The sequence below is a fragment of the Nyctereutes procyonoides genome, unplaced genomic scaffold (assembly GCF_905146905.1).
Source record: "Nyctereutes procyonoides isolate TBG_1078 unplaced genomic scaffold, NYPRO_anot_genome, whole genome shotgun sequence".
Lineage (NCBI taxonomy): Eukaryota > Metazoa > Chordata > Mammalia > Carnivora > Canidae > Nyctereutes > Nyctereutes procyonoides.
The window spans coordinates 12,299,208-12,311,616 of record NW_026575040.1 but is presented as its reverse complement, the minus strand read 5'-3'; the positions used below and the strand labels follow the sequence as shown (position 1 = coordinate 12,311,616).

The window sequence follows — 12,409 nt, the reverse complement described above, 5'->3', positions numbered from 1 at the left end:
ATAACCTTGGAAAGCTATAAGAGAGGTAAAAAACAAAGTTTATCTATGAGAGTATAATGGGGACACAGGAACTGAGTAGATGGGAAAAAGACTTTTCACTGTTTATCTTTTTAAACTTTAAAATTTTTCAACCCCATGAAGGCATTATCTATTTAAAAAAACTAAATAATAATAATAATAAAAATCCTTGTTCTATTGTTAATAGAATACCATGTAAGCTGAGACTGTAATCTGTGAAATGCTCCACCCCCCGCAAAACAACTATGTAGTAAAATGCCTATGCATCCAAAGGGAACACAGTAAGAAAATAAATGAAAATATACTTCCTACTAACTCTTGTCACACCAGAAACTTCCCTCCTCCTCTTCCTATTTCCTCAATTTCATTCATTTGTTAACAATTTCATTTCTACCAATAATTGTAATTTTTTTCTCTTGGATATTTCTAACTTTCAAGGGAGACTTGGAGCCCTACTCCAAGAGTTCAGACACTTATACAAAGAATGAATGACTAATAAAATACTATTAGATTTCATTTTGGCAAAGATGTAGATGTTGGAAGAGAAATATCCTTCAACTTAGTAACTAATTAAAATGAAATATTAACCGGACAATTTAGAGAACAAAGCCAAAAGTAATATTCACTCAGCACTTTTAAAAGCAAGTGCCAAAAAATTAAGTTTTTTGATTGGGAGAATAATTTCTCAATTAGACCCAAGTCCAGTCATTTACCATCCTTTCGATAGCAATGTTCCAATTCTCGACGGTGCATGGTGGACACATCAACAACTTCAATCAGTCCTAGAGATCCATCCATCCGTCCCACCAACAATAATTCTGGAGACTCTCCTGACCACACTGTAGCTGGACCCTCCTCTGGCCAAGCCAGGGCAGATACCCAATGAGGCTGAATATCTACTAATCCTTTTCCTCCTAAAGAGGGAAAAAGTTGTTGTTGTTACTTAATTTTCATAAACAATAATAAAAAATAAATACTACTCAATTTTAATAGTACACTCAAGGCAGTCCCCAATTTCAAAATAGCGTAATAATGACTACAACTACAAGGCAGGATCCTTCATTTATATACTATACATGATTATCAAATTCATAGACTTTTCTGTAATTACTAATGGGATAAAAATGATAGCCTTATTACAGAGGGAGTAAAGGAAAATATTCAGTGTAAAAATGTCACATGCTAACTCTTTTCCTAATAATTACTGAAAATTAAACATAAAAAATTTCCCTATAGTTAAGGCCAGCTGTTCCTTCAAATATATGAAACAGAACAGCTATTCTTTAAATATGCAAAAATTAAAAAAATATGGATAGGCCTGAGATTACAGTAATCTTTACTTTTTAGAGACATAGTATGAGAAATTGACATGAGTTTGTACTGGTGAAATGGACAATTTTAATAGAAGTATTTCAAGTGATTTCTATCACTGAAAACTCATAGCTCAAATCCTATTATGAACACTAAATACTCAAATCCTCACGTACAGTAGTGCGTGAAGAGAACTTTTAGTTTACAGATACCAGATTAGTCAAAACTCCAAGAAAGGAGTCAGGAAATGAGCACATCCTCTTTAATTAACTAATTAATTAATTTAAAGATTTTATTTGAGAGAGAGAGAGAGAGAGAGAGAGAGCGAGCGAGCATGAGTGGGGGGGGGGGCAGAGGAAGGATAGGGAGAAGGAGAAGCAGACTCTTCACTGAGCAGAGAGCTCACTCATGAGGCTCAATCCTAGGACCTTGGAATCATGACCTGAGCCAAAGGCAGATGCTTAACCGACTGAGCTACGTAGGCATCCCCAACATCCTCTTTAATTTAAACCATAATATGTGTAGATCTACAAAGCTGATGAATAGATTGTAAGTTTCAGGATGAAAGGAAGCCATTGTTTGGACTCAGAAAGCTAAGAAAAAGGCTTAAAAAGTACCTTCAGTAGTTTGCTAGTATTGGCAGGGCACTTACCATTAACTTGCCAAATATTCACCATCTTTTCCAAGGCCCCAGCTAGGTATTTGCCACTGATACTCCAGGAAACAGGTGAGAAACTTGGATCACTGGGTGACCCCAGGCTTTCCTCAGCATCTCCTTCTCTAAAATATAAGAGACATGTATGGAATTCTAATCCTCATCATCCAAAAATATACTAAACCCCAAATCTTAAAATAAAATAAAGGTTTCTGATGGACTAGAGTATATAATACAGATTCTTTCATTTTGAAGGCTTGGCTAACAGCATTTGACAATCACATATTCGTTAATATTTGTCATGATGTGAAAAATGTAGATTTATAAAAGGAGTGATGCTTAGGCTTCACATTTAATGTAGTACCTACTTTGTCAACAAAGACATTCTGATTCTGCATGGGTTGTATATATGGGTATTATTCAGAACACATTGACTCTTGTTTGCCTAATCCCTAGGAAAGTTCTCAGAAAAGAAATACCTACAGCTAGCTATAAAACTATAAAAACTGTTACACTCTGCTACAGAGGAAATATTAATTTAATTCCTAAATAATCCTTAAAGAATAATGGAAAATTAGGCTATTGTTTGTAGAGCTTAACATTTATTATGCTAGCACAGTAGACCTTGATTTAATTCTAAGTCCAGATATTGATAGTTAAATTTTTTATTTTCTTAATTACTATCCTGGAAATTTAAAAACATACATTGAAGATATAGTAAGACTACTGTATAAGAAAAATGGTAAAAAAATTTTAGTAACAATTTGATTATGTTAACACGACCAAAACCAAGCATGTCAGGATTCTCTTATTTTAAACATTATACCAGAAGAGCAGATGTTAGTACTCACAATCTATTGAACACACAGGTTTGTTGCAGTGAATATTGCTTCTTAGTAACATTCCACACTCGGATGGTACCATCATTGCCACTTGTTGCCAAGAGTCCTTTTTTATTACACCAAACACAAGTCATTACCTGGAAAAGTTTAAAAAGTCCCACAATTTTTTTATTAAGTTTTTAATTCCAGTATAGTTACTATATAGTGTTATATTAGTTTGAGGTGTACAATATAGTGATGTAACAATTATGTACATTACTCAGTGCCCAACATCATAAGTGTACTCTTAATCCCTATTACCTATTTCACTTATACTCTATTCACCTCTCTTCTGGAACCCTCTGTTTGTTTTCTGTAGCTAGGAGCCTGTTTTTTGGCCTGTCTCTTCCTTATCCCTTTGTTCATTTGTTTCTAAAATTCCACAAATGAGTAAAATCATGATATTTGTCTTTCTCTATTTATTTCGCTTAGGATTATACTCTCTAGCTCCATCCATGTTGTTGCAAATGGCAAGATTTCGTTCTGAAAAAGTCCAACAATTTTAAGCAAGTTTTTAAATGATTGTCATCCTCTATCAAATTTTTTAAAAATCTGAGGAAATTGTAAAAGAAAAACATTCATGTTATAACCTAATATACATGATCTCACTCTTCTCTAATTGGCATGTAAACATACATCTATTTGTATGGCTTTATTTTTTTTAATTTTTATTTATTTATGATAGTCACAGAGAGAGAGAGAGTGAGAGAGAGGCAGAGACACAGGCAGAGGGAGAAGCAGGCTCCATGCACCGGGAGCCCGATGTGGGATTCAATCCTGGGTCTCCAGGATCGCGCCCTGGGCCAAAGGCAGGCACCAAACCGCTGCGCCACCCAGGGATCCCTATTTGTATGGCTTTAAAGTACTACGCCCAAACTCATTTGAGTTACTGAAGATACTATTAGAATCTTTACTAAACATATTTATTTAAATCAATAAAGTATAAATACTTCAATGAATTTAAGTGTCCCATCAAATAAACATAACAGACTAAGGGGTGACTTTTAATTGGTAAATAATGGAGGTCAGTCTTCATTCCCTAAATTGCCCTTGTCAATGCTCAGGAGTCTAGTGAGTTAGATTAAAATAGTGAGGACAATTTCTTTTCCACTTTGCATGTATAAGCCTTCATCTTTTGTGAGGCAATTCCCTTGATTTTTTTCTCATCCCTTATCTGGTTTTTCTATTTGTATACTATTACGTCAACCCAACATAGAGGGAGAGCTGGTAGCTACTAGACAAATATTGATAAGAGTGTGTGTGTATCTGTGAGAGAGAGACAGACACAGAGAGAGAAAGGCTAAGATCTGAATTGTGAGCTCTTTAAGAAGAGCAGAAACTATTTTATCTTACATAAGGTGATTAACAAATTTCAAGGGCTCAAAATACATACTCTGTTCTGATGAGCCTCCAACTTGATAAAGGAGCATTTTCTGAGATCTCCTCCCATATCAGCGAGTGTTTGGGGAGTAGTTTGATTGTCGCGGTCATGCGCAGCAAGAGTGCGCACAAGCTGTTGAGCAGCCCATTGCCTATGCTGTGAGGACAGCCTGGAGGAGAGGCAGCAGGCTGCCAGGGCATTAGCCAGCTCCAGAGGGCCTACAGCAGAAGGATCATAGGAAGGATGGGCATACAATTGGGCAGTTAAACCTGCTTAAACAAAACAATGAAATGATGCCCAGGTAAGAGCTGGTAGTGGTAAACAAAAAAAATGGGTTAACCCATATCTTTTAAGAATTAGCACTTTTGCAAGCAATCATTTACTAAAATATACATAACAAAGTATATGCATTTATCTTCTATAACATTCTATAGTAAATCTGATTCACTGAAAATACATATTTCTTAGGACACACAGACTGAGAATGCAGCAGAAATAATCTTAAGGCCAGGGCAGAGGCAGCATACCCTAAAAAGTAAAAGTTTGGCTTTTGCTGCTCAAAAGTGATCATAACAACCAGTCAAGGGCCTGAGCTAATAGATCCAAAAGCCCATCTATCTTGGCCAAATGGTCCTGATGAAGAGAAGGGTAGACAATAGTTATTAAAGAGTCCCTTCAAACCATAACCATTTTATGAGCACTAACTTTATCTAGGTTTTACTAAGGAAACTAAACAGGATTATTATCTATTAGTGACTCAAACCATAGTCTAATAGAATAATCAAACCAGACAAATTTGGTACATTTTCTAATATTTGTTTCCATATACAATGAAAAAGGATCATGCACTTCTTTTATGATCTGAACTTAAGTATACACAATGCTATGTAATTCATCACTTACAACAACTCTAAGACAGTTTTAAAATGCATGAATCAAATTGGTTACAAGACTATAAATTTAAATGGTAAATGGCATGAAGTTTACCTTTTTTTTCAACTTCTGACTTATCATAGTTAGGTCTCAGTTTGGCCCCCTTGTCTGCTAGTAATGCCACAAGGGCCTGAGTTACTACAAAGTTTGGGGAGGTCACAAGCTTATTCTCTTCAGCAATTCCTCGGAGAAAGCTGGGTAGAAACTTTCGCTGAATTGGATCATCGACCGTGGTTAGATTTACACCTGTTGCAGCAGAAATCAAGTTCTGAAGAGGCAATTGGAACAAACAGATTTAATTTTTACATATAATTTTGGAACAGAATGATTTCACTCCAAAAGGCTGTTTAAGAATTGGTTGGAAATAAGCCACTCAACAAGAAAAGCACCAAAAACTAGCTTACCTGTGTACACAACTGCACCAGGAGTTTTGCAGCACTAGGAGTGTTTGATGCCAGACATCCCACTGCTGTGCTCAGATAAGCCAGGCAAGAGATGGGCTTACTGGCCTTGCTATGCCCACCTCGTGAGCGTTCTGAGGTGCTTGCCATGGCAGAAGGGCTGGTAGAGAGGCCAGCTCTCCCTGCGGCGGCCAAGCACATTAACCGAACCAGTGTTCGGATATCTGTAAGCCCCAGAGACTCAAGACCAGCAGCCAGGCTACAACTGGAACCACTGCCAGGAAAGAAACACACTTCAGATGGATAAAGAAAACAGATTTCTGATGGGACCATGTGGAGCCCCACATATCATCCAAAGTACAAGCAACCAAAATAAAAGGTAAGTTGCAATTTCACTAGTTATATATATGAAGTTCATATATATATGAAGTTGAAAAATTTTAAGTAAGCTGGAAACTATTACTGAAACTTTTTAAATTTTAATATTTTATTTTGATTTAATATACTTGAAGTATAACTGAATTACCAAAGTATAATGTACAGGAAAGTTCACAAATGATGAATTTCACAAACTGGGCAATCTCATGTAATCATTTCCCACCCAGATCAAGAAACAGAACATTACCAACACCTCAGAAGCCTGACTGCTTGGGCCTTTCTCAGTCACTAGCCCCTTAAAAGTAACCAGTATCACTGACTTATAAAGTCATAAATCAGTTTTGCCTGTTTTGAACTTTATATAATAATAAAGTCTGTATTCTTTTGTGTCTGGCTTCTTTTGTTCAGCACTATGCTTGTAAGACTCATCCACGTTGTTGCATTATAGTAGCAGATACTCATTTTCACTGACATATTAATAAAATCTACCACCATTCATTTATCCATACAGATGACAATTAGGTGGTTTCCAGCATGGGACTAGTTGTTCTGAACAGCACTGCCATGAGAATGTTCTTGCCTATGTCTTCGGGTGCACATATATAAGGATTTTTGTTGAATATATATATACCTAGGAGTAGCTTTCTAGGTCACAGAGTATGTTAATATACCCCTTTAGTTAATACTATTAAAGAGTTTTCCAAAGTAGCTGTATGATTTTCTCACTGGCAGTGTATGGTGGTTCTAGGTGTTCCACATCCTCCTGCTCACATCCCCTCCCCCCTTAAATTTTAGCCATTCTGATGGGTGTGTGTTAATATCTCACTGGGTTTTCATTTTCATTTCTCTGAAGACTAATGAGGTTGAACACCCAATTTTTCATGTTCACTGGCCATTTGGAGATCATTTCATATTATTTTGCATTTTCTTCATTTTCTTTTGGGTTGTCTCTTTTTCTTATGGATTAATAGGAATTCTTTACATATTCTATTGGTTACACAATGTTAATTTTTCTCCCATTCAGTGGTTTGTTTACTTTCTGACTTTTTATTTTCTTAATGACTTTTGTTGAACAGAAGTTCTTTTTCAATGTAGTCCAATTTATCACTCTTTTTCTTTATGATGCATGCTTTTTGTGACTTGCTTAAGAAAACTCTGCCTATCCCAAGACCAAGAATAAATTCTTTCTACCTTATAGAAACATTATGAGTTCTCTTTCACATTTAGGTCTAAGAGCCACTTGGAAACATTTGTTTTATCTAGTGTGAGGTTGAGGCCAAGGCTCACTTTTTACTATGTGAATAAACCATCTGACCTAGTCCAAGTCATTGTAGACATCTTTTCCTCATTGTTCTGCAAAATAAACACTGTCATAAATCCAACTGTAAATCATGTGCTTATCTATATATGTGGGTCAGTTTCTAAACTCTGTTCTCCTCCACTGTCTAAACTACCTATTCTTGAGCCAATACCAGAGACCCATCCAAATTTTATTTTGAGTCTTTCTTTAGGGTTCTTCTCTCTTCACTGATTTACTGTTTTATACCTATAAGAAGTGCTTAACCACTTCTTAAATGGATGCCTTTTAGGTATTCTTGGCTTCCTTCCTTTTTAAATACAACATACCATGGTATGAACATGGAAGGAATCTCCATGATGGAATCTGCAGGTTGAAGTAGCTACATAGTTGGTCAATTTTGCAGAAAAATTTACTCAACCTTTTATTTTCTCTTGCACCAAATGCACTGACAGGCTTAGTTTCCCATTTCAGATAATAAAAAATGTTTGCAGTTTACTCAGCTATTATAGTAGTGTTATTTTCTACCAAAAAGAGCTAAGTTATTTATTGATGGACTGGATGAATAACAATGATAACTATGTCTAGCTTCTTTCATTCAACAGTAGATATTCAAGGTTCTAAAAATTCTATCTCATCCTCCTAAATAATTCCAGACTCTAGAAACTAACAGCATCATTTGACACTAAATAATACTCACCTGACGGAGAGAAGAGACAGTGCTCTCATTACCATGGTTCTTGCCAGAAGAACCTGAGCAGCAGCAGTCACTCTCCTTAAAGCCACCACTCGGTCATGAGGGTTTGCTAAGGCAGCTGCCTGCTCACCCAGTGTTATTCTTCCAGAGGAACTCTTTTCTACAGAGCCATGGCAACCTGAAAAACATATCCCGACTACTGAAAAAATTTTCCATTCTATCGAAGTTCCAGGCTGCAAACCAATGCATTTTGCTCATCTGGACTTTGTTACATAGAAAAGTCCTTGGGAGAAATAGATATTTCTAAGACAATAATCTATTACATATATGGGGGGTCTTTTTGGTTTTATTTATTTTTTGCTCTTTCATTTCTACTGATACTAACAAATACCAAAATACGTAGTTTTTAAAATATGCTTTTAGGGCAGCCCAGGTGGCTCAGCAGTTTAGGTGTGATGCTTTGGCTCAGCCCAGGGTGTGATCCTGGAGTCCCGGGATCAAGTCCCACATTGGGTTCCCTGCACGGAGCCTGCTTCTCCCTCTGCCTGTGTCTCTGTCTCTCTGTGTCTCATGAATAAATAAATAAAATCTTTAAAAAAAATAAAAAAAAATAAAATTTGTTTAAAAAATAAAAATAAAATATGCTTTGAGTATAACAGAAAGGGCTGAGTCACCAAAACTAATTATTTTATATTCCCAATAGCAAAAGTTACCCATACACTCTCTCTCTTTCTCTCTCTCTCTCTCTCTCTCACACACACACACACACACAGAAGACTGAAAAATTGTTTTTTGTCAGCTCTAGGATTCCCACATCACAAAGTCAACAAAAGAATTGTATTCATATATTTTATAAGTTTTCTATCACTTCAGTATTTCATAAAAACAAAAAAATAAAAAAATACATTATACCTTCAAAATGTTAAAACAACTGGCCAAGATACTTGTTGGGGTGGAACAATGTGATTATTTACCTAGTCTAAGAAACAAATGAATACAGACTGTATAAAATCCATGCCAATTAGCATTTCAGTTTACCTATCTGCATGAGAGTCTCTTCCATACTGTTGGTAGCTGTTACCATCGCTACTGATGCTCCCAAAGGATCACTGTCGGGGAACTGAACTGGTTCTGGTACAATGCGCCGATCATTTAAACCAAGTGGTCCAGCAAGTAATTCAAATTCTTCTTCACCTGTTAGCTTTTCATCCTCATCAACATCCAACATGTCCCAGTCTTCTGGAATTTAAATAAATAAATGTATGGTCTGTGAATACAAACATCACATAACTGCTGGCAATGGTTACTGACATATGTCTAAAATGCAAATGGATGGAAAGCCCAGTGCCCACAAAATAAACTATGGCACTGTCTCCTCATGACCCAACTAAACTGCACTCCTGAGGCATAGTGAGAGTCTAAGGGAAAGGGAGTCAGAGCAATCAAACCCACTTAAAGCAACAGCAAATGTTATAGCTGGTAATGGAGATTTCAACTAATAATAGCTGTCGTTATGGGGCCAACAAAGAGTTCTTAATCCTGTCTATAATCATTAGAGAATTAGTTATTTCAAGTAAATGAATGCTCCAGATAAATTCATGCTGCTTTCAACTTTTTATCTTTTACTTCCTTTAATTATGATGGAAATTCAAAATGTACTACATACTTTTCCTACTTCGAAAAATAAAATGCCATGCGGAAATTAACATTCTGTGGTCAAGCTAGTGTTTGAACCTAGTATTTTCCTTTGGTTTTTAGAACTAGGGCTATTGCTTTCAAACTACCCTTGAGCTTTTTAGAGAAAACTTTAAGTTAACATGTACCTAAATATAAACACACATAAAGGTAAATTTTAGTAACAGATGTTAAGCAGAAGGTGTATATAAAAATACATGTAAAATAAAGACGCTCTCAAAACAACTACCTTCATACACACTGTCCTGCTTGCCAATTAGATCTGGAGCTTGTCCCTTGTACCTGCACCAAACATGAAGAACATTGTATTTTTATACAAAACAGTTAGTACCCAAAAATGCAAATTAAAGCATTAGAACATTTTAAAAGGTCATTAATAAAGCAACACAAAATAAAAGTGTTTCATGTTAGGAGCTAATGAAAACTACTGGTAGGTACACACATGCTTACAAAAACCAAATTTCTGAGGAGGTTTCTGGGTCACCTACAACAACTCTTAATCAAAATCTATTCCAGAACGCCTTAAAGATTTTAAGAGTTGACAATAAGGGCAAAAACCCTACTCACTATATATTACTTGCTATTCAAGGATATAAAGAAGTAATATTTTCATGGAAGCTCATTTAATCTATTTTTTCATCAATAAAAAGATTTTAACTAAGAGGTCAAAAACAGGGTAAAAAACACCAATAAGAAAAGCTGACAAGAAGCTCCCTGAAGGTTAAGGCAAAGACTCTGCTGAGAGCTTCCCAACAAGTCAAAGATTAACAGAACCAAACTGCAGTGAAGAATCTGCTTCCAGCAACTGCTGCTAGGCTACAGACTCCCAATTCTGACAAAACATGAATTCCTAAACCTCTTCCACCCTTCCCATCCTGGGTTCAGTAATCATGGGACTTAGGAAAGGTTAAGTGTAACTCCTCACATTAAAAAAGCTGTGATTTCCATGTCTTAATGATAGTTTATACTCTTCATATAGAGGGCTTCAATAGCTATACAATTTCAACGTACCTTTCAGAACTTGTTGTCTTAGATTTGGTCTTCAGGGCTAAGTACTTTTCCCTGCAGCTGCCACAGAGCAGGTAGTATGGATTTCCACTCCCACATTCACCACCAAACCAGCCATCCACGTAGGAGCCATTGCTGCGATAGCCCTGGCGGTTTGCACTGCGCCCACAGCCAGGGTGGTTTCTCTTCATGTGCTGATTGAAGCTGACGACGCTGCATTCACATAGTTCACACACCACCACTTCTTCCCTGTCTTCAGACTCACAAACATGCTGCACAAAATTTCATATCAAATTATTAGTCAATTTAACATAAAATTAAGAAGAGGAAAATATATATTTATATAGTAATGACTTTTGTTTACATATGCTGGAATATTTGCAGGATGTTCATTGTTACGCAACAAATTCCTTGCAAATCAGAATTTAGATCTCATGATCTGAAGGTATTCTTTGCCCTTTCTCAATCTAATAAGTTATAATAAAGGTAACTCACTATCCTACGAAGAAGAGTTAATAAAAATGACATTTAGCCCTATCTCAAATGACTTTTTAAAAAATCCTTCTAGTAAAACTACCTTTCATCTGGTCATAACATGCATATCTATTACCTGAATTTCTAAGAAGGGATTTGGATTCATTTATCTTATTAACTTAATATAGTAGGTGCTCCTTTCTGTAAGACCTAGATTCATGACGTTTTCAGTCTCCCTGCTACCAAAGCATAATGCTAAACAATGAAAACATACAAACCCACCATGTACCCTGCCCCTGGAGGGAGGTAAGTTATAAAACTAGGTGGTACTGGTTCTTAGAATGAGGCATTATAGTGATTAAATGGAACCTATGAAGGAGAAGAGCATGCATTCAGATAGCAAGGTGAGCACAGCAGCTATGTTCTATACCCAGCAGAGCTGACTAGGACCTGGTGCCTGTTTTGTAATGTACTTCTGATATTACAATCAAATACTACCATAATATGGCTCTATCCATCTAGTCTGGGGAGAGAAGCAATAAAATCGCACAGAGAAAGCAAGAGAGATTTTTTTCTTAGTAGTTTGTAGATAGCAAAGTAACTTCAAGTGTTAGAGCCCCAAACTTTAGATGAGATGTAAGACTTTTCAGAGTGTAACAACTCTAGGCAAGGCTATTGTTAATAAGCTGTATGAACAGGAGGGCAGGAAAATAAGTCAGAGCAGCCCCCGCTGCAATCACACACACCCAGGTAGGCCAATCCAGTACCTCTGGGATCCACATTCCCAGAATATCATTGTCACTGGTCAGGTCTTGTCCAAACATAGCTTCCATCGCTTCATCATCAAGATCAATTTCCAATTCCTCATCTAAATTAAAGTCATACAACGCCCCTGGGTCTTGCTGCAAAGATATTCCTTCTCTCCGACTTTGATTCCTGTGGGCCTGCACAGAGCGGTATAACCCCGCTCAGAACAAAACAAAAAAGGCATTTTATTTGCATGTATAAAGTAATTCTGAATATTCCACCAGTTCTTAACTGCCATACACGCAGGTAAGAGCCTAGCTCAGCTGATTTACTGGACTCCAACCATAAATATAAAATTTTACCTATCACATGTGTTTCCTCTTCTGTAAAATGGGTAAGAGCACTCATACCTCAAAGGGCTGTTAATAGGTTTAAATAAAATAATCCATGTAAAATTCTTCATAATGTAATACAGAAAAACACTCATAAATATGGGCTGTTTATTATTCTTTTAGGTTTTTTTTTAAATTAGT

At 36.3% G+C, this 12,409-nt stretch overlaps 1 protein-coding gene across 7 annotated transcripts in view; it reads right to left on the bottom strand.

The window, feature by feature from the left end:
* Positions 1 to 12,409, bottom strand: part of HERC1 (HECT and RLD domain containing E3 ubiquitin protein ligase family member 1) — a 195,294-nt gene that overhangs the window by 32,626 nt on the left and 150,259 nt on the right. For 4 of the 7 annotated variants that reach the window (XM_055320270.1, XM_055320269.1, XM_055320274.1 and 1 more), the window contains exons 44-54: positions 11,876 to 12,096; positions 10,659 to 10,927; positions 9,877 to 9,929; positions 8,991 to 9,191; positions 7,956 to 8,130; positions 5,584 to 5,854; positions 5,234 to 5,447; positions 4,259 to 4,515; positions 2,836 to 2,963; positions 1,982 to 2,109; positions 732 to 932 (exon numbers count right to left, since the gene is read on the bottom strand). In XM_055320270.1, coding sequence (XP_055176245.1) covers positions 732 to 932; positions 1,982 to 2,109; positions 2,836 to 2,963; positions 4,259 to 4,515; positions 5,234 to 5,447; positions 5,584 to 5,854; positions 7,956 to 8,130; positions 8,991 to 9,191; positions 9,877 to 9,929; positions 10,659 to 10,927; positions 11,876 to 12,096 — 2,118 coding nt within the window. The remainder of the gene's footprint in view (positions 1 to 731; positions 933 to 1,981; positions 2,110 to 2,835; positions 2,964 to 4,258; positions 4,516 to 5,233; positions 5,448 to 5,583; positions 5,855 to 7,955; positions 8,131 to 8,990; positions 9,192 to 9,876; positions 9,930 to 10,658; positions 10,928 to 11,875; positions 12,097 to 12,409) is intronic. The other 3 variants (XM_055320276.1, XM_055320272.1, XM_055320273.1) reach the window with 3 other exon arrangements.